At 48.8% G+C, this 25,646-nt stretch overlaps 1 protein-coding gene across 1 annotated transcript; it reads right to left on the bottom strand.

Annotated features, from left to right (window-relative positions):
• Positions 1–1,012: 1,012 nt before the first annotated feature.
• On the bottom strand, positions 1,013–25,414 carry FBXO34 (F-box protein 34). The gene is made up of 4 exons (XM_084270539.1): positions 25,391–25,414; positions 15,661–15,763; positions 12,714–12,913; positions 1,013–3,931 (listed from the first exon to the last, which is right to left on the bottom strand). Exons 3-4 carry the CDS (start codon positions 12,788–12,790, stop codon positions 1,747–1,749), a joined length of 2,262 nt encoding a protein of 753 aa, XP_084126665.1. The 5' UTR covers positions 12,791–12,913; positions 15,661–15,763; positions 25,391–25,414; the 3' UTR covers positions 1,013–1,746.
• Between the last annotated feature and the right edge of the window lie 232 nt (positions 25,415–25,646).

The following is a 25,646-nucleotide window of genomic DNA, read 5'->3' as shown; positions in this document are numbered from 1 at the left end:
TTTTTTTTCCCCCAAAGAGGTAATTTCTCTCTCTTTTAAAATCAGCAGCCCTCAGGTTCTTCCTGAACCAGCTCTTAGGGGTACAGGCATCCATGCTGTGGTATAGATGGGGGGGGTGTAATGCTTGCAGGGGGCTGGGCAGCACTGCCCTGGAACAACCCACTTCTGGAAGCAGAAGTTGGTTCTGTAGAACTGTTTTTCCAGCAAGGCCACGCACCAGGGATCAGCCAGCTTGGTGGGGAGTGAGAGTAAAGAGCAAATTACCCTCCATGTTTCATGTCCCCACGGCCTGGACCAGCCCAGTATCATTACTTCAGCCTCAGTTCTCCCCTCTGGCAGCCCTGTTCAGTGAAGGTGACCAACGTCCCAGACCCTGCTCCAAAAAAAGTGCCCTCACAGGCCTCTTATCTAATGGCAAAATGTTTTCCTCTGCTGCTTCTATTTCAGCCTCCCAGGGACTTTCCTTGCTGCTGTCAGCCTGGCCCGGGTTAGCTCACCTTTTCCACTCTTGGGTGGGGGGCAGGAAAGCGTCTTCTTCCCCCTCTTCCTTCACTGAAATGAAGCTGAGAGCCTTTGATCCCCAGGGCTTTGGCAAGGTGCCTCCTTCCATAAAGCTGGTTTGCTGCTTGCCCTGGCCTGGCCCCGTTAGAGACCTGAGTCACAAATTAACGAGGGGAATCCCTTGTCTCCTCTCCCTCTCCATGCCCATGCCAAGGCTGCTGCACCCTCCCAGCTGCCTTCCAGAGTCCCCAATTTGGGGGGTGGACTTGATGAACTCTTGAGGTCCCTTCCAACCCCTACAATTCTGTGATTTCACAAGTCTCTTCCCCCCCCAGCACCAGCCTTCCTGAGCGGAGGAGCCCACAGGGGCCGTGCTGCACATGCAGCCAGGGAAGGGCAAGGGGAACAGGGGCCTGGCCTGGCAGGGAAGGCTCCAGGGAATACAGAGGAGGGGTTGGGTAGAGGAAACACACTTCCCATCTCAACTACAGCACAGCACCCGTTTCTGCCACACATTTTACAGTATTTTTATTTTAGGGCAAGAGTTTTACAGGAGGGATCAGGTAAGGCAGGTCTAGAATGCACATTTTAAGTAAAAAAAAAAAAATCAAACCCCAAACCCAAGCAGACAACATGGGTACAGGAGCCCAGACCCTCTTTACATTCTGACTATACATTAACATTCTTCTTCTTCTTTCTCCCCCCGCGGCGGCGCTGGAATGGATCAGTTCTAGTCGAACTCGAAGGGTGTCCAGTTCAGTTGCCCGACGATTCTTTCAACAAGTTGCCCTTTACCTATTTAGAGTTTCTTCTCAGAAACATTCATATATTACACAGGATATACAGATTTTTTATTACTTTTTTTTTTGTTTGTTTTCCTTTCTTTGAAATAAAGACACTTAAAAACACACACACACACACACACACACAACTCTAGCCGCAACACTACCCGAGCTGCATTGTAGTGATTACGTTGTTCAGCCAGCTGTAGACTCTGTATGTACAATTAGTTTTTATAGTGTTATTTACAGAGATGGACTAAAAGCTATCTTTAATCTAAAAGGTAAAGGCTCTTGTGTTTAAGGATGTGCAGTTTCGTAGCCCCCCCCACCCCTGCTCTGTGGAGGGGGGGGGGGGAAAATAACAAAACCCAACACAAATGACAATTATATACACTGTAAACAGCACAAGGCGTTAAGAATCTCCTCCTGCCCCAAAACAACCCCGCAGGAAAGTGGATGTGTGCTAATACTCCTCCTCACCTTCAGCTCCAGCTCCTCTGGTTTTCTTATGGATAGCACGGTTAAAGCTGTGGCAGGCAGGAACCCAGTGATTGTCGTGGAGACCTAACTTACAGCCCGGGATGCCCTTCTGAGACCGGTGACAGCACATCCAGTACCCAGGCCCGTAGGGTAAGGCTTGGCAGTAGGGTTTGGGATGCCACCGGCACAGCGATACGTCCCCTTTCACGTACTTCTTCTTGCACTGCTTGCAGGGGTCTTCCCTGTAGCGGGGATCCCGGACCCAGCGGGAGTCTGCGGGCCTGATGTTGTAGTACTCGATGATGAACTTGAAGTAGTAGCAAGTGCATTTTAGGGCAACCAGGCTCCTAGTAGGAAGCAAGCCGAAGATCTTCACTATGATGTGGTGAGGCAGGAAGGCCATATACTGCTGAGGCTCCAAAAGCTGCTGGATTTTAAACCTGGTCTCCAGAAAGTCATGAGAAACCTGCCTCTTTAAGCAGGAAGCATCAAGTACTTGCAAAGCCCCTTCCGTGGGAGGGCCGGATAGGGCAGATGGCTCTGTAGGGACACCGTTTCTGACGCAGGATCTGTCAGGTGCCAGAGCATCCTCATTTTGGGCTACTTCTGGCTTTTCTTGGGTATTTTCCCGCAGCGGCTGTGGCTCATGAGCAGCAGGCTGGTCAGCCTGGAGAAAAAACAGCCTCCCTGGCAGCGGGTCTTCACTAGAACTGGAGTTAGAGAGCTTCTCTTTCCTGCAGCCCTTCTCGGTCTTGGTGACTGATATACTGATGCACAAGGGCTCCTTCCGAGCAGGATGCAGGTTCTGCTTTGGGAACGTCACAGGCTCTTTCGACATACAATCAACAGTCGCGTTCTTGCTCCGCAAGGAGTCGGGGGGCAACCTGGCACCAGCTGGACAGGCCAAGGGCAGAGGTCTGGGAGGCTCAATCCGCGTGTCGGAATCGCTCCTGCCAGTGGTTATTGCCAGCACCGCGTGAGCAAGTCCCGAATTCACATTCCCCACCCGAGTATCCAGCCCTGAAGGAAAAGGCTGCCGAGGGGAGGCGGCGCCATCCCACAACCCAGCATCACCCAGAGCACCGCACCGTCCTCCGCACCCAGCCGTGGCTACCCCAGCCTCCTCCTCCAAGCCATCCCCCGCAGGCAGGGCCCCCGAGGAGCCCTTCCCCACCTCTCCCTCAGGCTGGGTACCGCTGGCCAGCAGCACCCTGCCCACATTTCTACGGAAGCTGTTGTTGCGCGAGAGGCTCCCGGCTTCCCGCTCGCTCTGGCGCTTCAGGCACTCGGACTCCAGCTTGGCCACCATGTCCAGGACACGCACGGGTTCGCTCTGCTGCTGCTCGTTACTGCTGCACGGTCCCTTCTCTGCATGGACCTCGCACGCCCCAGCAGAGGGGAAAGGGTCAGTGCTGGGGAGCGAGGCTTTAGGCTGAGCGTTCAGCCTGGTAGCAGCAGGGGGGGCGCAGGTTTTCGCACAGTCCACCAGTAAAGCGCTTGCTCGTTGCTCCAGGAAGGCCACCATCTCTATCACGGAGAGGGACCGGCCCGGGAACACCCCCTCCCCGTTGTCATTCACGTAATGCACCGAGCAATGCTCGATGCCACAGGCGAAAGGCTCGGGCTGGGAGCACCGGGCGTTCACCTCCCTCATTCTTTCCAGTTGAATTTTGGCTTTTTTAAGATCCAGGGATTTTTTCCTGCGTTTTGCTGTTCTCCCATCGATATCCCACGTGCTTTTGATCTTCATCGAGCCCAGCCGGCTGTTCCCACTACCCTGCTGGGCTGCGAAGAACGCGATCTTCTCCTTGGTGTTGCCAGGCTTGACTACAGCCCAGACATCCAGAGGTCCATCCCCTTCTTCTCCCTGATGGATGGTGGCAGAGAAGGAGTTCTTCTTTTCCCTCCCGCTCAGGCCATCGGCCGGACCTTTCCCACTCATATTGCACATGGTATTTGGATAAATAATCCCCAGGAGCTTCCGAGGTGGAGTCAGGAGGGAGGGTTTGGGGAAAGCGCTCAGTTTGGTGCAGTTGTTGGTGTGTTTTTCTCCTTGGGCAGATCTCTGGTGGCTCGTAGGTGGGGCTCGCAGGGAGTCCTGGCTTATTTCTGGAGATCGCTCTTTCTTCTGTAACTTGAGATATGGCTTTAAGTGCATCCCAGAGACCCTAGAAAGAGAGAAAGGGAAATAAATTAACAGCTGAAAGATACACCTGCTTGGAATTAAAGGCACAGAGGAGGCACCAGCATGCCTCCCACACCTCAGCAGGAACCACATGAAATAGGAAAAGCAGCAGCCAGGCTGCAGCATCCACCCTCAGAGAACTTCCCCCAACAGGATTCTAATCTTAGGGAGAAGCAGAGATCCTCCTGTTCCAGAGGTGTGTTTCCAGGGAGCTGCAAGGGAAAACACTGATGTTTAAACCCATCCATTGAGTGCACACAGCGAGTGGATCAGGGGAGAGTTCGAGCCACCCCTCTGTCCAGTCACTGCCTAATCCTTCTGGGAGGCACGAGCGGGTCAAGCCGGTGACCTTGTCCTCAGCTGCAAGAGCTGCCCCTTGTTTTTCAGGAGATAAAGTGCAGTGTCGTGGTGTTGCCCCAGCTGAGATCCAAGCACCACGCAGCTAAAAGGAAGGGGGGGGGAGTTGGGGGAGTAAGGGAAGGGAAAGGGGATAAAAAACCCCAAAACCAAGAAACCAAAACCCCACAGGTTGGGATAAGGACAGTTTAGTAGAATAGCAGAAAGATGGATATAACAATGGTAACAGGACTTTACAGCAAAAAGTATATGGAACTGGTGCTGCACAGTGCAGTTTCTCACTGACCCACACAGCTCAGGCCGAGCAGCCCAGAGCCGTCCCAGAACCCGACCTGCCCCGAAAACCACGTGTCCTGGAGCCGCCCCCTCCTCCCCCCAGCCCCCTTTATACTGAGCACAACGTGACTGGCATGAACACCCCCTCTGGCCAGGTCGGGTCACCTGTCCTGGCTGTGTCCCCTCCTTTCTCATTAGTAAGGAGATATGAACGACTGAAAAAGCCCTTGATTGCTGGGCAACAGCTACAAACCTCAGGGTGCTCTCAGCACTGCTCTCAGCTCTCAAACCATTCTCCACCCAGGCTCTGTGACGGGGATTTCCCCCACCCATGACACCCCACTTTCAGCTGCTAACACCCACAAGTACCCAAGGACACCAACTCACCCAGGCACCGCCTGCACTAGCAGCTGCCATGCTGCTTACCCACTGCTCCTCCCTGAAGTTTGGTTCCTCCTTGCAATAAGTAGCATGAGGATGGGTGACAAGCATAGGCAGAGAGGTTTTGGGGAGGTACTCCGAGATGAAAGGCAGCCTTTGCTCTCTGAAGGCCAGAAGGCAGACACTGCAGAGGATGCTGTTATGTTCTCTCCCCTCCTGATTTTCTAAGATCTTCACTTCACTTCACTCTTGAACACACACTAAACCCATCTGTATGTCACCTCCAGACTGGGGGGTTAGGAGTGTGCCCATACTGCAGGAACACCTACCTCATCCCTAGGTTAGCTCTCTCCCCGTGCCTTCTGCCTGCTAATTCCAGCTCTGGTTGGAACTGGGTCACCTCCCAATTTAGTCTCCTCTGCAAAACCCAACTGAGCTGTTTTGTTTGCCTTCTCAGTTGGATGTTAAAAATGAAAATCATCTGGTAAAAATAGATCTTTTGAGGTGCTGAAATAGATGAGTAAAAGAGAATGAGGAATCAAGGCTGCCTGCTTTGCTTCAGCCTCAGTCTCCATAGGGTCTGCCTCACCTTGGTGGTATTCTGTAGCTGCCCAACATGCTGGGGCTAGAGCCTGGCCCAGAAGCTGCTGCAGAAAACAGTGCCTGCAGCCCTTCCTTCCCCATCCAGGAGGGTGTTTTGGAGTGGTTCTCTTCAGAGAGAGAAAAGCTCTGCTGGCTCCTCACCACCATACCCCAAGGAGAAGAGGTGAACACAACCAAATACAGAAGGGAGCGGGAGCAGCAGATCAGATTTCCTTCAGGAGTTTTTCACTCCAGGGTGTCTGAAAGATGAGCTGGAGCTTGTTTCTAAAAGGCTTTCTCCCAGCAGCTCTCAGGAATCCAGCGGGACAATCAGTTCGACACCCTTCATTAGAGAAGCTGCAAACGAAGGTGAGACCGGGCACGACACACGGAATGTGAACAGGACCCGACCGGTTACCCCAACGCGCTCCCAGGACACGTTTAGCCAGCAAAGTTGGTTCAGCTGCTCCCAGCTATTTCTGGTCTATGGAGAAAGACAAAGGGGAGAGTTATGCCTCACCTATTAGATTTCCCATTTAAGGTGTTTCAGTTAGGTTCTGGCTTGGCCAACGCCACCGTTTAAGGTTGAAATGTTATCATCTGCATAACAAAATTGTGCCTTAGTCCAAAGTTTTCCCACTGCAATAAATTGCCTTGTTTGAATTCAGTGTTCAGGTCATTGTGCTGTTTTCTATAAATCCAGATTTAAGGGAAACCTTTATTCAGTCCAGTTCTGGGCTTCTCACCACAAGCAGGACATTGAGTCCCGGAGCACATCCAGAGAAGGGCAGCCAGGCTGGGGAAGGGGCTGGAGGGCAAATCCTCTGAGGAGCAGCTGAGGGAGCTGGGGGTGTTCAGCCTGGAGAAGAGGAGCCTGAGGGGAGACCTTCTCCCCACCTCCCCTGCCCTGCCAGGAGGGTGCAGAGAGGTGGGCGATGGTCTCTTCAGCCAGGGGACAGGAGATGGGACAAGGGGCAACGGGCTCAAGCTGCCCCAGGGCAGGGTCAGCTCAGACGGGAGGGAAAAGTTCTTCCCTGAAAGAGCTGTCAGGGCCTGGCACAGGCTGCCCAGGGAGGGGGGGTGAGTCACTGACTCTGGGTGTGTTTAACAGATGGGGAGATGAGGTGCCCAGGGATCTGGTTTAGCACAGTTGGACTCAATCTCAAAGGTCTTTTCCAACCTTGTGATTCTGTAGTTCTGTTTACAGAGAGTTCTACTAATGCCACCTGCCTCTGGGTTTGCAGGCAATGGGAAAGGGAATTCCCTTTTTAAAAAGGAATTTTGGTAAGGGACATTACCTGAAACAGAGGAGAAAGGAGAAAAAAAAAGCCCCTGCCACACACTCTCCCTGTCACAAACACGAAGAAATAAGGACTTTTAGCAAGCAGAACGCCTTCCCTGCACGTCAGCAGCACATTTTATTTCTGGCTCCCAGAATTAGAGCACGGCTCCCCAGCAGAAATTGCTTTGAAGATGAAGCAGAGCCCTGTCCCCACCCACAGATTACCTTATTTCAGCGCTGGCACGCGGAGGATTGCGGCAGGTAAGGGTTTAAATATTTAAAGACGCCAAAAATAGTTGGGAAAAGGTGAAGTCACCGACAATTCCCTACGATACTTAATTCCAGGATAATTCTGTTTGCTTTCCTCCACCCTTTAAGTTAGCCAAGCTTTCTAATTTTATCTTCAGAGCCGACGGCTCCTCAGAAGCTGTGGAGTAAGCAGAAAAGGGTTTCACCCCCAAATGTGCGGTTTGGAATCGCTGATAAGAGATTAAACCTGCCAAGAACCATCGGCACCGAAAGAACCGGCAGCGCTGCCTTTACACTGTTATCCCAGCCTTAAGCTGATGAAATAAGAAGGGCTGGGTTTTCTACTTCTAATCAGCTGTGTCTGAAAAACAGGATACTTGATGTTTCTGGAAGGATACTAAGCTGGAACTACAGCTTGGTTTTACTACGGCTTTATCAAGATGGTTACTACGACTTGATACAGGCATCCACACACACCCACCCCTCACTCCTCTCCCTGCTGAAGGGAAGGCACATAACCTATCCAAGCTGGTCAGAATCTTTCTGCATCCTTGTATGTACCTCCTAAGTGGCTGCAGCCTAAAAGTTCCAGATTTACACCAGCAGAAGCTCCAAAGCCAGAGGGAAAAGTGGTAGGAAAGGCTCTGTTTTCACAACTCCCTTCTAGGGTGCACAGGGAGCCTTCTTGGCCCACGCTGTACCTGGGTCAAGGACTCTCATGATGTCCTGTGAAGCCACGAGATTTCCTCTGGTCAGCAAGAACATCATCAAACACACACACACAAAAAGCAGCATGATCTGCTCAGGCTGCATATTCACAGCTTTCCTGCACAGAGCACCAGGGAAGTTTTATCCCAAAGTTTCCCAGTGATTTCTTCTTTGTAAACACAAACTCCAGTCCACAGAAGTTCCTAACCCTGCCGACTGCACATGCAATGCCAACTACAACTCTGAAAGAACCCCTCAGGGCATACTAACCTATTGCAGAAGCCACAGGAAAAGAAAAAACTAAAGAAAAAATAAAAGACAAGAACAGCAACAATAAAAACCCACAGCAAGCGTAACCTCTGGCAAGGCATTTCTCTTCCCTGGCATCCCAGCTCAGCTCCTCCATAAAGGACACTGACAATTACGCAGGACTGAGTGCTGACTGCAAGTTAAATTATGGGCAAACCACTTGTTATTTCTGGAAGGACTTGGTGGGTCCTTTGGGCTCAATCTCCACTACCATTCCCATCCCCTTCGCGCTGCCGGGACAAGGCACAGCAGACGGAGAGCTGCTTCAAAGGCATTCCAGGGATGCTGCCGGGGCGGGAAAGTCCCAGCCCAACAGCCGGGATGGACAACACTCTGCTACTCACTGGAGCTTGTTCTGGCACATGGCAAGAGGCCAAGCTTGGAGAAAGGCGTGTTTGGGAAGCACAACACTGCAGACCAGGAGCTGGTTTGACTTCAGCAGCTGTGGAGACATCCTGCTTCCAGAAAACCTGCTCCCTCGTGGTGGTATTAAAGCACCTGCCCCCCACCCACCTCCAACCCCTGTGAAAGAGCCTCTTGCATCAGTTGGAGAAGCCGCAAGGATTATCACAGGCTCTGAGGGTACACAGAAGACACTGGGCTGCCAAAGCAGTGCTCTGCTCAAGCAGCAAGCCTGGGGGAAGCAGGAGCAAGCCAGACACGTGGGGCAGAGATGGCCCAAAACAACTGATTAGTTAAATACACCGCAGGCACCAAACTCTTGACTCTGAATCCAATGCTGCTTGTTCACCCACGTCAGGTGTTCCAATAACCTGGGAGATGACACCCAGATGGGCACAGGAGCAGCTCTAAAATCCATCATCTTTGCTGAGCAGGGATTTTGGGGGACAGACTGCACATTCCAGGCCAACACACACAGGTTACTCCAGTTTGAGGGCTCCCATCCATTAAGTAGTTTTGAATGCATTTTAAGCAAACACACACACACACACACCCCTTCCACATAAAGTGGAGTAATCCCAGCCAGTTTCTGAATTTTGGGGAAGAAGTGCCTCTGCTTTGCCAGTCTTTTGTATAAAAGCACTCACCGTGAAGCAAATCACACCGAAGCGATTCTTTACTGAGCCTGAGGAAGCACAAACCCACGTTCCCTGATTCCCAGCCACACTACAAACACCACTGGGATGACAAAGCAGAGAACAAAATCAACAGAAGGAATCACAGAATGTTAGGAATTGGAAGCGACCTCGAAAGATCATCTAGTCCAACCTCCCTGCCAGAGCAGGATCACCTAGACTAAATCACACAGGGAAATGATAAGATTTGGTATTCGAGGTTAAGCTGCTCCACAAACCCTGTAGCTCAGGGGTGGTGGGACAGCACACATGCCATGGTGGAACAGGATAAGATGAGAGGGAATCGCACAAGAAATCTGGGAGAAGGACAGTAAGAAAGATAAAAGAGTGGTGTTTTTATAAGGCTTCTGCTGGAAGCTGCTCAGAGTAGCACAGCCCCAAGAGATATTGACAAGTTGCCTCCTGTGAATGTTTTCTCTTCCTTGATTTAATATTTATTTTTTTAATTATTAAACTGTAAGAGGACTGAGATCCTTCTGGGTATCACAGCACAACCAATCTCTCCCAACAGTTAATGAGCCAACACAGAGCGACACTATTTAGTCCTTGTGCATATGCAATGAGAACACATGAGAGGTTGTAGAAATTAACCTTGGACTGCACAATCATTAAGAGACTCAGAGTTCAAAGGAATGAATAAGCAAAAGTAGATCTGAGGGCAAGTCACCACGTTGTCCTTCTGAAACTCAAGACTGAAAGGAACTGGTTCCCAAAGTCACCTGCACTGCGGCGCAGAGGATTGCACTGCGGAGAGCACATCCCAGCAGGCACTCTCCAGGAGCCTGAAGGCAGTGAGATTACCAAGAACACATCCCAAATCAGGACAGAAGAAACCCCAACTGAACACGTTCCTTCCCTTGGGAAGGATACAAAAAGCAGGCACAGGTTTCAAGTCCACAAATCACATCGCTTGGCAAGTTGGATCTTAAAGAGAATGCAGGTAATGTGGCTGGGATAGTTCTCACCCACCCTACACCCACACTGGGACCAGTCAAAACAGCCTGCAGATTGTGGCACTGGCAAGTACTGATCGTTCTCACCAACTTGTTACTATCATGTTGAGATAGAAAACGTTAAAAAGCTAAGTATTCCCTTTATAAATTTATTTGTATGTCATAAAGCTACCTTAGTCTGTTTGGTTTGAGTGTGATGTGATGAAATGTGGGATGAGAGAGGAAATTTGGATGTGACAGAGCCTCCAGAAAGTATCTTTTATTGTACCAAACAGAAAGAGCCCATTATTTTAACTCATCTGAGATAAGTGTTAAGTCCCTGCAAAGATACTTAAAAACCAAAGAAACAGTAGAAGGTTCTTTGGTTTGAGAAAGGACAGGGAGAGAAGCAGCGCTGCCAAGCAAGGTCAGGACAGAGCTTATGAGTACTCTAGGTACAGCACAAACCAGTAAATCGGACTTTGCAGTGGTTTTGAAGAGGAGTGATCATGAGGGCAAAAACCCAGGGGCTAATTTGAACAAGAGATTTGGCAGGGGGAGGATTAAAGAGCCTCACAAAAATGGCAAGGAATGTCTTGTCTCAGTTGTAGAATCCAAAATAGATAGGCTCAAACCACAGGCCAAGCAGCAAGATTTATAAACCTCCTAAAAGGCAACAATAGGAGTTAATAAAACACGTAGGATGTTGGAGGTGGCACTGCAGGGAAGAAAGAGAAGGGAGAGAAACTGCAACCTCTCTGGGCCCGTAGCCTGACTTTAATACAAAGGTGCTTTGCAAGCAAAGAGGATTAAGGCAACACAGGAAAAAAAAGGGGGAAAAGGAAATAGTTGAATACACCAGACCAACCTGAATGTTCTCAGAAGTGATCTTTCCAGACTGCCTTACTCCCATGGACTTCAGAAGGTGTGGGGAGATTTACTAGTTAAGAGGGATTGGCAGAGGAATGGGAAAGCAGACAAAGGAGCTGGATGAGCAGCAGACAGCCCCAGGTAATGCTGAATAAGAAAATACCAGCCTGGAAACTAAAACCACTCCTCAAGAATCAGCCTTGGGAACACACTGAGTTTGTCAGGAGTGACCTCAGCACAAGTACTACAGGAGCACCCAGAGCAATGAAAGGCGGTACCGCTACAGTCACTGAGACCAAGGAGAGCTCTGGAACACAGATGGTGATGCACCAGAAAGCCCGACACCAAGCTGTCTGGAGGTGACTAAGAAAGGGGCACTGGCCCCCACAGACACACCTCTGAAACAGAGGCAAGAGTCTCAGTGATATATTTAAGGCAGGAGCGAGCAGCCCTCTTGGCAGATCTGCTCCGGAGTGCAGCACACACTTTCTGTCATGACTCAGAGGAGATTCACCCAGCCCGAGAGCGACGATGACAGTTGTTCAAGAACCTCCTAGTTAGCACATGGGTCACTTGGCACAGCAAAGCCACAGGTGAGGGTATCCAGCCACGTTTTTACAGCACAGTGAAAGAGGTAAACCACTGGAAGTGAGAAATGGCCTTTACACAAATGAAAAAAAGCACCAAAAAGGGACACAAGCTCAAACAAGTATATGAGCCAGCATGAATGTTCAGGCTGGGAATCAAAAGAAGGTTCCTAATCGCAGCTAGACCTGTCATCTTCAGTAATGGCTTCATCTACAGGAGGAAAGAAGAAAAGATGTGGTTGTTTTTAAGGCTGGACTAAGTTACAAGAAGGATTAGGAGATACTGCTTGGGAAAGCACGGAGCTGGGTGACCAGGAAATCTTTTCCAGTCCTAAATTACCATGAGACTAACATAGCAAAGTCTATGCTGTCTACACAGCCACAAAGAACAAAGGTTTAAAAGTTTGCTTTAAACCCACAGAGCTTTTTGGAAACCAGAAAGCTGGCTCTCTTCCTCTAGATTGAGGAAGTTTAAGTGTCTTGGTTTCAGAAAAAAGAAAAAAAAAAAAAGATACATATTTCAAGTAGCTTGAACTCATAACAAACCGGCATGTTCTTGCATTTGCATAAGGACATGTTGTTCCGTACGGTGTTCCTATAACGAGACACAGTGAGAGGCGTTCACTTAATTGTCACACAGGCACAAGTGTTTGAAATCAATCGTGCATTTCTTCTTAATAAGAGACACAGGAGAGCGAGCAATACAAAAATCTGAGCTTAAACTAATCTAATTACTTACTCCATAGTACGACAAACCACAACTATGATTGCCAGTATTTCCGCTTGCTTTAAGCTGCCTGCACGTTTTAAAGCCTACCAGGACAAGTCATTCTCCAATTAAGTTTAACTTCAAAGCCCTGTTCCCAAATTCATTTACAGCTGTTGCTAAAAAACCCCAAAGATTTCTCCAAGTACAGTACCAGCTGTAGCGAATCTGCAGTTGTCATTAACAAATAAAAACGTCAAGGAACATTTCTGCCCTCAAGGCACTACAACATTTCACTTAAACGCTATCCCCAAAGCAAGAACATAGACCAAACATTTGAGTGATGTGCCAAGAGAAGAGAAGAGTGAGGAGAAGGTTAAATCAGTGCCAACCACTTCACTATCAGCAGAGCAGCTGGGCCGATCGTACCGTTTGACTTGATGGAAGGTGGAGGATGTGGAATTCAGTGGTTCCCTGTGGAGACCAGCTCTGCAGGAACTCTTCATCGTAACTACCTCTCCAGCTAAGGCACGCCGTCACAGCCAGTCCATCCTGGGTTATGCACAAGGCTTCCCCATCAGCGTTCCTTGCCCCGCACAGAGCTTCACCGTGTCTCTGCCACCTAGAAACTGAACAAACCAGAGGTACATAAGAAGATCACATTCAAGTTACAGCAGGGATTGATGTACATTGATCAGGACAAGGTCTCTTTCCCAAAACAGAGAAAATAAACACATACACACTCATATATGCATACTTATATAAAGATATATATACATATAAAAGAACATCACCCTCCTATTAATGCAGCCTGAGCTTCTGAACACCATTAAACCACAAATTAACTGCCCATCTGCACATCACGGTGCCACTTCAACTTATATAGGAGCGCAGCGCTCCCTTACACCTCCCCATGGAACACGCTGTCCTCCCAGCTCCGCAGGAACGGGACGCTCTGAGGGAGATCAGTGCTGGCAGTTAAGATCTGGCAGTGCCAGGAGTTACGTTAGCATCCTAATCAGAGTAACAGGCAGGGTTTCACAAAGGACACAAAGCATGCCACCTCTGAACCCTGTGAAAACTGCCCCAGCTTTGCATCACACGCAGATAAGGGCAGCGGATTTCACCAAAACAAAACCGTTCCGCGGTATCTCTCGCTCGCCCAGGGCTGCTGCCGCCTTCCACAGCCCGTCCTTGGGTGAGACGCTCTCACCGGCGCTTCCACGTACTTTGCTGGGTAAAGAACCACCAGCTTTGAGCTGGAACGTCAAAGGAAAAACATGACACAGCAAGAGAGAGCGCCCTGGAAAGCCTCAAACACTCAAGCCCTGAGCAGCCAGCAGATTGTTTTAAGGATCGTTTGCTTCCCTCTTGGGAGGACCAGGCACAGCCATGCTGTAATAGAGGAACACCCTTTGAAGATGCTAACTATAGAGCTGTGACCCCAGGGGATTCGTGATGTAGTGGAGCAGGCTGTTCTCTCCTTTTCAGCAGCTTTGCCCAGTGTTCCTACCACTGCCTTTGTACCTACAGCAGCATTTCTGCAGTGCAGCCCCGCAAGAGGCACTCACCAGAGCTTTGTGCTTCCCTGGAGCTGAGATGGAGCCACCCACATCACCCCTTTCCCTACACCTGCCAGAGGGAAAGGAAAAAAAAGCCTCCCACACAGAAGCGCACCTACCTAGGCAGGGCTAAGTTAATGTTTGACCAACGTGGTTTACAACTCAGCGCTGCCACTGAATGCTCCTGGCCTGGAAACACTGCTCTAACCAACCTGGTAGCCACACTTGCCAAGAAAGTGATGATGGATGACTTTCCAGGCAGGGAAAACAGAAACTGGTTTAGATCCGGCTGACTTGATGCCTGTTACAGCCATCTCACAATTCCTCTAGTGATGGTGAATGAGAGGTTAATCATTTGCCTAGATTTTGGTAGGCAGGAGCCTAAAATAATATATAAAGTATTATATAAACACATTCCAGTCTTCTCAAGGAAATCTCCTGTGCTCTACACAAGGCAAAGAAACACACCAGATGGGGAAGATGGAGGCATCGCACCAGCAGAGCATGAGGATGAGAGCAGGTCCTGTACTCCATGAGTTCAGAAAGGCAAGGAGTTCAGCTGCTGGGGTTAGCAGCAGTGGAAATCATAGAATCCCAGACTGGTCTGGGTTGGAAGGGAGCCCAAGGATCACAGAGTTCCAACCCCCTGCCGCAGGCAGGGACACCAACCTCCAGGCCTGGAGCTACACAAGGTTGCCCAGGGGCCCAGCCAACCTGGCCTTGAACACCCCCAGGGATGGGGCACCCACCCCCTCTCTGGGCAGCCCCTTCCAGCCCCTCACCACTCTCTCTGTAAAAACCTTGCTGAGGGTGCACTCAATTCCATCATCGATGCCATTGATAAAGATGTTAGAGAGCACCAGTCCCAAGACAGACCCCTGGGGGAGACAGCTCGTCACCAAGCTCTGCAGTTAAACACCATTTTCATTAGGCTACCTGGAGCCCACAACAAGGATCTACCTGCAAGAACAAAACCTAGACATAAACCCCAGCTATTTCTGATGTTCTGGGGGCTGCAAGATACACATTCACACACAGTAATTCAGAAAGGAAAAAGCATGTGCCCAGTGCTTCACGAAACCCAGGAGTTACACACAAACCCTTCACTTTCCCATGAACCAGCAGTAGGAGGCACTGACATTCTGATTTGTATCCAAGCTTTTGTCTGGCTTCTCCTTCTGGCTTTACTGAAACCAGCATTTCAGACTCAGCAGGAACCATATCACAGGAACACTGTTGTATCCCCACCCAAATACACATAACCATACCATTTTCAAGAATGCCAGTCACTTTTTCTACAGCTAAAACTCGCTCTCTGTATTCCCAGTTAGGAACACCAGATGTTTTCACCCAGTCCTACTCCTTTGCAGATCGACTGAGAACTAAACGTTAAAAAGCCAGACAAAAAGACTCTGAAACCAAGAGATACTTTGCTTGCAGTGAAGAGCTAGAGAAGCAAAGCCACCAAGCAAACTCAATCAGCCACAACCCCCATCCAAGCACAGGCATCATACTGGGGGATGTCAAGCAATTTAGAAGGGACCAGCACCTGCTAGAGGGAAGTAAAACCTGACAAAATAGACACAGACAAGTTCAGATGGGCACTGCAGCACAGCTCCAGACACAGCTCTGTACAAAGCATGCTTCTCCCCCCACCTCCTCTAGCTGCCGGGCTATAGAAAAGAGCTGAAGTAGACTATTAATGCCAGCAAGCTACTGACAAATTCCTACTGTGTAAGGAGTAAAAAGCTGTGCCTGTGAATTAAAAAAAGAAGAAAAAAAATCATCATCCCAGCCAGCACAGAGATACTTACTGCCTTTTAACTACCACAGGGTTTCTTTACCAAGGCTGATCCTTATCAGAAGGTGCTTCAGCTGATTTGTTAGCTTTGCAGAGAGTTGGGTACAGCTTGAAAACTGAAATACAGATGCACAGAGAAAGAAAAGAGAAGAGGAAGTTAAAAAACCTAATCTTGTCGCTCTCCCCTTCTGAAGCCACCCCCAAACATATGCCTTGATGCATAAGATGTGGGAAGGACTCAGCTTTTGGCAGCAGTAAGCATCACGTCCTCCCAGCAATGGACAGCAGGACCACAAAACTGTCTTATCATCAGCTTTGAACGCTGCTGGGGTTTAGGAAAACGAGTTCTGAACTCAGCCAGCACGGATGAGGGAAGGGGTCCTTGTAGAGAGGTGGGCGATGGTCTCTCCAGCCAGGGGACAGGAGATGGGACAAGGGGCAATGGGCTCAAGCTGCCCCAGGGCAGGGTCAGCTCAGATGGGAGGGAAAAGTTCTTCCCTGGCAGAGTTGTCAGGGCCTGGCACAGGCTGCCCAGGGAGGGGGGGTGAGTCACTGACCCCTGGGTGTGTTTAACAGACGGGTAGATGAAGTGCTCAGGGATCTGGTTTAGCACAGGACAGGAACAGTTGGACTCAATCTCAAAGGTCTTTTCCAACCTTGTGATTCTGTGATTCCTCATCTGTGCAGCAATTCACCTCAGCTTTGGGGATTTTGATGGCTAAAGCTCTACAGCAAGAACAAGTGTGTTTTAAACAGTAGCAAGTGATCTGCAAGCGTTTCCAAGGCAGGCACATCCTCTCTGGAAATGGGCTTTCTAGGAGGGAGGCAGCAGCCCTGGGACTGGTCCCCAGCAGCAATCACGCTGTTGGTAGAAGCACCACCCCACCTCCACGCAGAGCTGGTTTCAGAACACTCCACAGGGCCATCGCACTGGATCAGCTGGGCAAAGAGCATCAGCACGCCCAGGACGTGGAAGGAAGGAACAGCATGTATTTCTGAGGGAAACCCAGGAGAGGGAATGGCCAGAACCAGTCACTATGAAGGGCAGGTAATCTTTGGAATAGTAAAAAAAAAATCCCAGCGCTTAGGTATTATAAGAGAGAGCTCCATGAGGGTTTTTGTTGGTTCCTTGCAGGAATAGAGTTGCTTGTCCATTCCCTCCCTCAGCTCAAGTTCAGGTTGCTAGGTGATACTCGTCTCCAAAAGCACATTCCACCAGACGTGCAATTCTGGCCCAGTCAGCCCCAAAGCCCTCCTCCCATCCCTCTGCAAACACCCCCAAGACACCTACAACAGCACCAGACTCTCCCAAGCCAGAAGCTTGCACGGAAATCCTTCCCTAGTCCCAGCATCCAGGTTTCATGGTAACAACCAGCAATCCACAGCAGCTCCCTGGCTAGGTCAGACAGCAAGACAGAATCACAGAATGCTTTGGGTTGGAAAGGACCTCAAAGATCATCTAGTTCCAACCCCTTGCCATGGGCAGTGACACCCTCAACAGACAACGTTGCCCAAAGCCCCATCTAACATGGTCTTGTCCTCGTGCTCTGCCTCTCTCAAAGCTACAGGCACACAACCTTTGCTTGTTAACTGTAACATCTACCCATCTTAAACACCTTAAAGAACTGCCTTTAACACTAAGCTCACCAGGCAGGGTTTAGAACAGTCGCAAGTAAAACAGGAGATGACAAGCACAGTTTAACTAAAGCTGGCTTAAAGTTTTAGGTTGAACTCACATTTGTGTTTCCACCCACCTGGCAACAAATCCTCACATGAAATTAGGTATTTAGAGCCTTAAGAGATGCAAAGATGAACACCTACAATCCAGTGAGATTCTCTGAGTCTTGTTGAACTGCAGCTCAGCCTCCTCACCCGCAGCAGAATGCTACAGGAGCCACCACAGACATCACTCAGCTTGCGAAACCTCCGTGCTCAGCTTCCTCTCTGTTTGATGGTCAAAAGGATAACTTTGCATAAATATGATGTCATCAAATCTAAAAGCAATAAAGCTGACACAGGGGCTCCAGCTGAGATAAACATGGGGAGCTTCCTGTGTCTACTCAAGACACCAAAACCTGCTGCTACCACATCGAAGCACCAGGAATCAAGAGCTGGCCGAGCAGCAGGACCTCACTATCATGGCCCTTGGCTCACTGCCCCACCAGATTCATTCCAGCCCTCCTCAGAGCTTCACCAAGCTCCCATCCACACTCTGTATACTGGGTAACACCACACAGAGCAGTTAAAGAACTGAGATCTTAAGATTTCTACTTAAATTTGAGTTTGGGCAGGAAGCACACAGATGCTCTGAAACACTGCACAGCCCCACAGCAGATTTGGTCACTTAACTCCCTCTGTGCTGGGGTCTCATCCCTCCCTTTCTCCCAGCCATTCCCCTGTATCAGCACTGGCTCCTCTCTGATTTCTCTGCTGAAGTAGCTCAAAGAACTGAACTAAAAGAAAATTAACCCAAGAGGTCAGGTCTCCAAACCCACTTACCCCAGCAACACTAGCAAAGCCCAGTGAGATGAGGTCCTCAGCAACTGGACTCACTGACTGGAATCCACACCTTGAGTTGTGCCAGGAAAGGCACCTGCCCCAAAGTGCTTTTAGGCTTCTCTGAAGGCATCAGGCAGGAGGAACACTTCTGAACACACAGCATGCAACACACAGAGTGCTTCAGAGGCAGGGAAACAAGCACATAGGGCTCCCAGGCAACGTTTGACTCTTCGCTGCCGTCAAACAGCGCTACTCCGCTGTGCTGATAAGCAGGCGAAACGCTCCTCCGAATGAAGCACTCCAGGGAGGGCCTGTCTTCCTTCCAAGATCGTGTCAATAAAGAATGGGAGTTTTCAGATTTGTAGCTCTCATGCCATCTCTCTTCTAGGTGTGGGTAGTGTTGGAAGGGCTAAGTCATCCCCTCTCCCTTTGATAAGCAAATCTCAGCAGGGAAAGAGAAAGCAAAGCTCTGCTGCACCTTAACCCTAATTTTAATATTGGAAAAAACAGTATGACAAGTGTTTGCCCTTGTTCAGCTATTCCTGAAAGGTCTCAGCTGTCTTGCACAATTCGGGTAAGGACATCATGTGTTGCTCAACTGGGAAGAAGTAAGGAACTGGCTCACTGGATTCGTTCTGCTCAATCCACGAGGAAAACAAACCCAGTAAATCCCTTACTTGCCAGGGCTGCTGCAGCACTGGTGACAAACGCACCCAGACCACACATTACTCTGCTTTCTAGAAAGCTACCACCCCCCCTTGGCACTCCTTCTCCCTGTATAACCCATGCTGTGCCCCGAATGATAAGTAGGAGGGAGCTAACCCCCCTACACTGAGCAGGGGTGCAGCTGCTGCATCCTTGGGTTACTGGGTAGGGGTAAAGAACCCCACTGTAGCTCTGCACATTCGAGGCCACGTGACCCATGAGCCACGTCTGAATTATTCAGCGTATAAAACAAGATTTGTTTTGCCATGCAGATTGTGAATTAATGAAAGCTGGGCTGAAAGGAGACTTTCTCCGGGCGAGGGGAAAGGAGAAAGCTTCCAGAAGCCTTCTTATTATAGAAGCAATAGAGCTGGTTCCAAAAATAGTAGAGAAGCGCTCCCAGAGCTCTGGAGTCGGCGTGCCCTCGTTTTGTAAGGCTGAGGTCCCGCTGGATCGCTCCTGGACATGCAAAGAATGGTAGAAATGACTGCAAGAAGCAGGAGTGACATTAAATGGGAGTTTTAGGATAAAGACCAGAGATGGAAAAGTCAGGCAGCCCATGTGAAAGATCAGGTTGAACAGCAACAGAGCACCAACCGGTGCTGCTTCACAGAAAACCAGTTAAAACCAGCAAGGAGGAGGACGACACCATCTTCATCTTCATTTTGCTAGAGAAGATCCTGCTGATTCTCATTACGACACTGACGTGGCAGGTTAGGATTGTCAACAGTAATTTCATCACCCTGTTTTGCCTGTGGACTTTGGGGATCCTGGCTACGAAAGGTCCACTTGACTCATTCTGGCAGGCGTGTGGCGGGGTTCGTTCTTGCTGCGACAGCTAATAAATTGAGCATCACATGGCCTGCCTGACACTAATTACTCACTCGTTAGCCCACAAGAGTTCCAACAGCCCAGCGTAACGACCTGCTCTCCATACTCAAAATTCAAGATTCCTTTGCCTGCTTTATGGCAGCTCTTACAGTGAGAGCCACCCTGCTTTCCAAACCTCCTCTGATTACAAGCCTACCTTTGAATCTCTGTACTCCAGCCTAGGATTTCTATATATTTTATATATTTATTAGCAAAACCAAACAGGAAATCAAAAAGCTCATATTGGACACTATATAGGCAAGAAGTCTCCCTGCACCACAGCACCCAACCCACAGTAATAATCACATCTGCACATCTCTCTGGGGGTATTATATAGTTTATAAAGTAGTAGAGCAAACCCACAGCTAACTTCTAAACATCCAGTAAATAAATAAATACAGTTCCTTCCTGTAAGGAAAGCCCCACAGCAGGTGACCTAATGTTGAACAGTTTATTTATCAGGTTTGAAACTTAATTCACTGGATTTATTATGGCTTTAACTGTTTTATATGGCTCTAACTGGTTTGGACCAGCCTTCGGGCTGATAGATCTCCTTTGGCCTGACAGATCTCCTCTGGCACACTGTCCCACATAACCTGATCATGGGTCCAGCCCTAAGCAGTTCAGCAGAGTAAGGGCTAACTCATTCTTCTTTACTTCTGTGGAGTCCTACCCTTTAGCCAAAAGGTTATGATGTGGATTTCTTTGTCCTACACCACCTTTCCAACTAACCAAAGAACAACCTTCCCCAAAAAACCCAACCAAAAACCACAGACACACAAAAAAAAGGCTCAAAGCACAACATGATTTTGTCTTTAGGGATTCATTCCGCCAATCCATTGCAGAGTTGAGAGGTTACAATATTCACTAGGCATCTCTAAAGCCTCCAAAACCAAAACTTACAACCAGAAGCCTTGCTATCTTTCACAGAAAACTGTCTTTCATCTTGCAAGGATAACGTAAAAAACGCTGAACTCTGAGATTTCAAACTTGTAAGTCAGCAGGTGACAATATGGAACTTAGGACAATAGACTAAAACTACCCAACTTCAGGCCAGATTTCATGTAGAAGGAAGCTCAAGTCATTTTTCACAGAACAGTTTATAATGTTCATTACATCTGCTGAAGACAGAAAACTTCCAACACAGGAGATTCATTAGGAACATCTAAAAAACAACCCACCCACAAACAAAGACAACACACCATCACCTACACCCTCTCAACAAGCTTCAGATTCATTGGTCTTTCTGGTGAATCTTATACAGCAAAACAAAACGCCCCCAAAGGTACAATTTAAGGACCACCCCCCTCAAAAAGAAGTCACTAGTGTCGGATGTTAACAAGGCTTCTGCAAAAGGAGGGGGTGGCTGCCCTTTCCCACCCAGCTCTGCCACGACCCACCACAGGACACAAAGGGAAAAATGCCCCCAACAGAGAGAGGAGGGGACAATTCCCCCTCTAAGGGTCAGGGAAGGATAAGGAAGAGAGGCTCAAGACAGGGCAGGTATACCCCTGCAACAAAAGGGCAGAGGAAAAGTGTTGCTTTAATGTCTATCTTTTTATTTCTACCTACCCAAACCTATTTTAACCAGCACTACATCAGTTTTTCTGGTTTGCCTGTATCAGTAACCGGTCATGTCCCCACCTTTATCTCAACCCTTGGAGTCTCTGAGCCCATTTCTAACCCCCAGTGCCACTCAGGAGCGAGCGAACTGCTGGGTGGGCATCTGGCTGTTGGCCAAGGCCAACTTCACCCCACAGCTTTGCAGAGAATCTGAAGGAATTAAAAGTCACCCTGACTCCACCGTTCAGCACCGGTGCTGTTTAACTGACACCACATGCAAAAGGACTCACACATTTTCAATTAGCCAGCACATCAAAGGCTGCCAATCTTCACTCTTCATTAGGAGATTACTCTGCTACAGGCAGGATGAGGCCCTGTCATTTCAATCCAGCGGCCTAGTTTTCCTTTGCTTACTGCCATGCACCGTGCTAGTGACTCTCCCACAGCTCCAGGCCTGCAGCATGGAGTCACACACATGCCTGGCAAGGAAACAGGACAGTAGGGTGTCAAAGCCAGCAAAAGAAAGCTGTAATCCCAACTGGCGAGCGAAGGAATGACACAGATGAGGCTCGTGATGGCAATCTAAGCAGACCCCCCTGCCATTACCCATGGTACAAAACTAGGCACCTGCAGTCATCGCATGGCAGAGCTCACCCATGGGCATACAGCTTGGCAGGAGGCACAGCAGGGAAGCAGCACATCAGTGAGCAGAGCTGGGGCCACACGAATACAGGTGAACGATCCAGGAAACAACATCTGCATGCAGAGGCTGTTTCTCACCACTAAACTGCTCCACAGCCTGCAGGCCACAGAGCAGAGAGAGCAGAAAGGATTTTGAATGTTCATAAGCACAACCAGCGACATGCTAGATAGGGTTTAATCACTTAAGATGAAGACAGGAGGCAGGGAATCGTAGTACTGTGGTGGTTTGTCCCTGGCAGGAGGTCAGACGCCAACCAAAGTCACTGTATCAGTCCCCTTTTCAGCTGGACAAGGGAAAAAATATATGTTGAGAGGCTCAGGAGTCCAGATAAGGACAGGGAGAGATCATTCTGCAGAGTCATGAGCAGAACAGACTGAACATGGAATAAAGGACAGAAAACTCTCGAATTGATGACCCTGCACTGCACCCCCAGTGACACCAGAGTCGGGTGATGGGAAGTGTGACCAGATCTTAAAGCACCTTCCCCCACCCCTCCCTTCTTAGCAGACTTCACTTAGGTCATGCTTTCGCTCCCTCCTTCCCCCCACACTGTGGCACAAGGTAGGGCAGGGAACGGGGTTTCAGACAGTTCCTCACAAGATGTTCTCCTTCTGACACCCTTCCCCTGCTGCACCGTGGGGTCCCACCCATGTGAGACAGTCCTTCAATAACTTCTCCAGTGTGAGTCCTTTCCCACAGGGCTTCAGCTCTTCCCCAGCTGCCCCAACATGGGTCACTGCTATGGGGTGCAGTCATAACTCACAGAATGTCTCTCAGGCCCAGACTGCTCCAGCCTAGTCCTCCATGGGGTCACAAGCCTTGCTCCCTCAGCAAACCTGCTGTGGCATGGGTCTCCCTCTCTCTGTCTCTATCCAGGGGCTGCAGCTTGCTCCAACGCAGGTCACAGCATCTCCTGTGTGTCTCTACCTGCTACAGCGTGGGGCCTCTCCACAGGCTGCCAGTGGGGTCTGGGCCTTGTCCATGGGCTGTGGGGGGACACCCGCTCCACCATGGGTTTCTCCAGGGGCTCAGGGGCATCTTTTTCTCCAGCACCTGGGGCACCTCCTCCCCCCTCTTCCCTGGCCTTGGTGCCTGCAGAGTTTCTAACATCTCACTCCCTTCTCTGGGGGCACAAAGTGGCTGCTTGTGTTTCTTTCCTTCTTCCATGTGATTCTGAGGCACTGTGACCATCGCCAATGGGCTCAGGCTAGATCAGCAAGGTGCTCTGTGGGGCCTGCAGAGAGCTTCTGGCTGCTTCTCGCAGAAGCCACCGCTGCAGCCCCCCTTCCCCACCAGAACCCAGCCACACAGAACCACAGCAAGTACACGCTGAAAATCTTTCCCACAGTACCTGCTTGGTTTTGTTCAAATTCTTAAAGAGCAGAACATACACAGAAGGTCTTCTGCTGACCTAACTCGGCTACAGCTCAACTTGGGGTTCTGGCAGGTAAACTGCAACAGAAACCAACATTAAACACACCACCTTTCTGCATGATCGTTTCCAAAGCCTCGTTCAAGTTAATTTTGAAACCTTCCAATTCAGTGGATCTTTAATTTTTTTTTTGGCTACAATTTTAAAGCTTTTTTTTTCCCCCATCCAGAAGTTACATAAAGTAAAAAATACTTTTATATTTTCAGACCTTTGTCACTGATACACCTGGCAACTAACAGAAACTTTCAGAAATTCCAGGCATAGGATGAATTCTGCCACCCTTAAAGATTCTATAATTCATTCTTTAAAGAATGAAGACCTAAAAAAAGCACCTAAATTCAAGTAAAGGATAAGTTCTGCACACTCTGGTGCTTTGTCAACCATGAGAACTTTTGTTCTTTCCCTTTTCACATTTCATCCTCAAAATTCAGCAGCATGTACCTAACAAGACACCAGAAATAATTCTGGTGCAATTCCTTCCAGGTAATGACTGTTTCCAAAGTACAAACTTTTCTAGAAGTTCACCTGAGAACATCAGGTTTGAGTTTGTTTCACAAGACTTTTAAACTTATCCACATAAAACCAGACAAGGAAAAAGACATATATATTACTAACTCAGCATTCCCCACAGCTCCCCCCAGTATAATTAATATTCTCTTCTCCAGGTTTCTTCTTCTTGGATAAAACAGAGGAAATATGAAGGAAAAGAAACAAATCAGCAAGCTACTATGCAGAAAATACGGTACCCCCAAGTGGGCTTTAAACTAGATAGTTTAAGTGAACCAGATTTTTGAGCTGAACTAGAGTTTTTTCACTTTATGGTGAAAATACTCAGCTCACTTTGAGGTGCTGCTGGTGTGAGCACACCATACAGCAGAACCATGGAATCATTAAGGTTGGAAAAGACCTTGAAGATCATCTGTCCAACTATCCCCCTACCACCTTTATTACTCAGTAAACCACATCCTTAAGTCCCTCATCCAACCTTTCCTTGAACACCCCAAGGGATGGTGACTCCAGCACCTCCCTGGGCCACCCATTTAATGCCCAACCGCTCTGTCAGAAAAGGAATTTCTCCTAATTTCTAACCTGAACCTCCCCTGGCACAACTCTCAGCCATTCCCTCTTGTCCTATTGCTCCTTATCTGCGAGAAGAGGCTGACCCCCAGCTCACCACAAACTCCTTTCAGGTAGTTGGAGAGAGAAATCATGTCTCCCCTCAGCCTCCTCTTCTCCAGGCTAAACAGTCCCAGCTCCCTCAGCCACTCCTCATCACACTTGTGTTCCAAAAGACCATAACCTTCCAAATCACCCATGCCAACTCCAGAGCTCCTACTCCCCGCACTGGCTTTCGTCAACAAATTGCTACCAAATCCCTCTCCTTCCAGCCAGCTGAAGTTTGCTAGCCTGAAAACTAAATTACTGCAGTAATAACGGAGCCCCAGCAGCTCCATCTCTCACCATTTAACATCTCTTACTAATTTTTCATGTGCTTGCAGGAAATCGTTTCAAACGGCTCCCTCAAGAAAATCAGTTTCAAGCCTTAGTTTTTTCCATTCAGAGCCATCCCTGCACTATTTCATAGCTCTGATAATTGTACCACTGACTAACCTCCAACTGGGAATAGCTGTTTTTATCATCACTATTAAAAACAGTCCCTCACACTGTTAGGAATCTGGAAACTCACTGTAGCTGCATCCCACCCTTAAGGCTCTCAAAACACTACAGAGCGATGAAACTATGTGCTGAAACCAGAGGATCCCCGTGCTGAACAACTCCTGTAATTTCTGGGTAATTACAACTCCTTCCTAAGCAAAGGCAGCCATGGGGGTTTGGGTATTGATTTTTTAGAGGGGGCAAGTGGGATGAGATCTTCAAAAGTCAAGGCGAACTTAAGAGTTTCCCACACTAGACTGAGAAAGTTGAATTATTTTTAGAAATGCAGCATGTTAAGAAGCAGCACACACTCACCTAGTTCTGTTGTTTCTGTGTTTTGGGGTTTTTTTTTCCTTACTTTTCAGAAAGATACATCTGCAGTTTTCCTTTCCTAAAAGCACACTCTCTTGGATTTTCTACGTTAGCCAGAAGAGTGACTGACAGCTCAGAGAAGCAGCGAGATTAAAAAAGACAAAAAGTTGAAAGAAGAGTGGATTTAAACAACAGCTTTTAATTATCCAAAGGTACAGCTGCCAAGTAGACAGCACAGAGGCTGTGCATCACATACAGA

The sequence above is a fragment of the Gallinula chloropus genome (assembly GCF_964237585.1).
Source record: "Gallinula chloropus genome assembly, chromosome: 14".
Lineage (NCBI taxonomy): Eukaryota > Metazoa > Chordata > Aves > Gruiformes > Rallidae > Gallinula > Gallinula chloropus.
This window is presented reverse-complemented; position numbering and strand designations above follow the sequence as displayed.

Bases quoted from the DNA above. Each gene is read 5' to 3' on its own strand.
- FBXO34 (XM_084270539.1), bottom strand. From the start codon at position 12,790: ATGAAGAGTTCCTGCAGAGCTGGTCTCCACAGGGAACCACTGAATTCC. The intron at 3,932-12,713 runs GTACGATCGGCC...CTCTCTTTCTAG, and splicing joins ACCTTCCATCAAGTCAAACG to GGTCTCTGGGATGCACTTAA.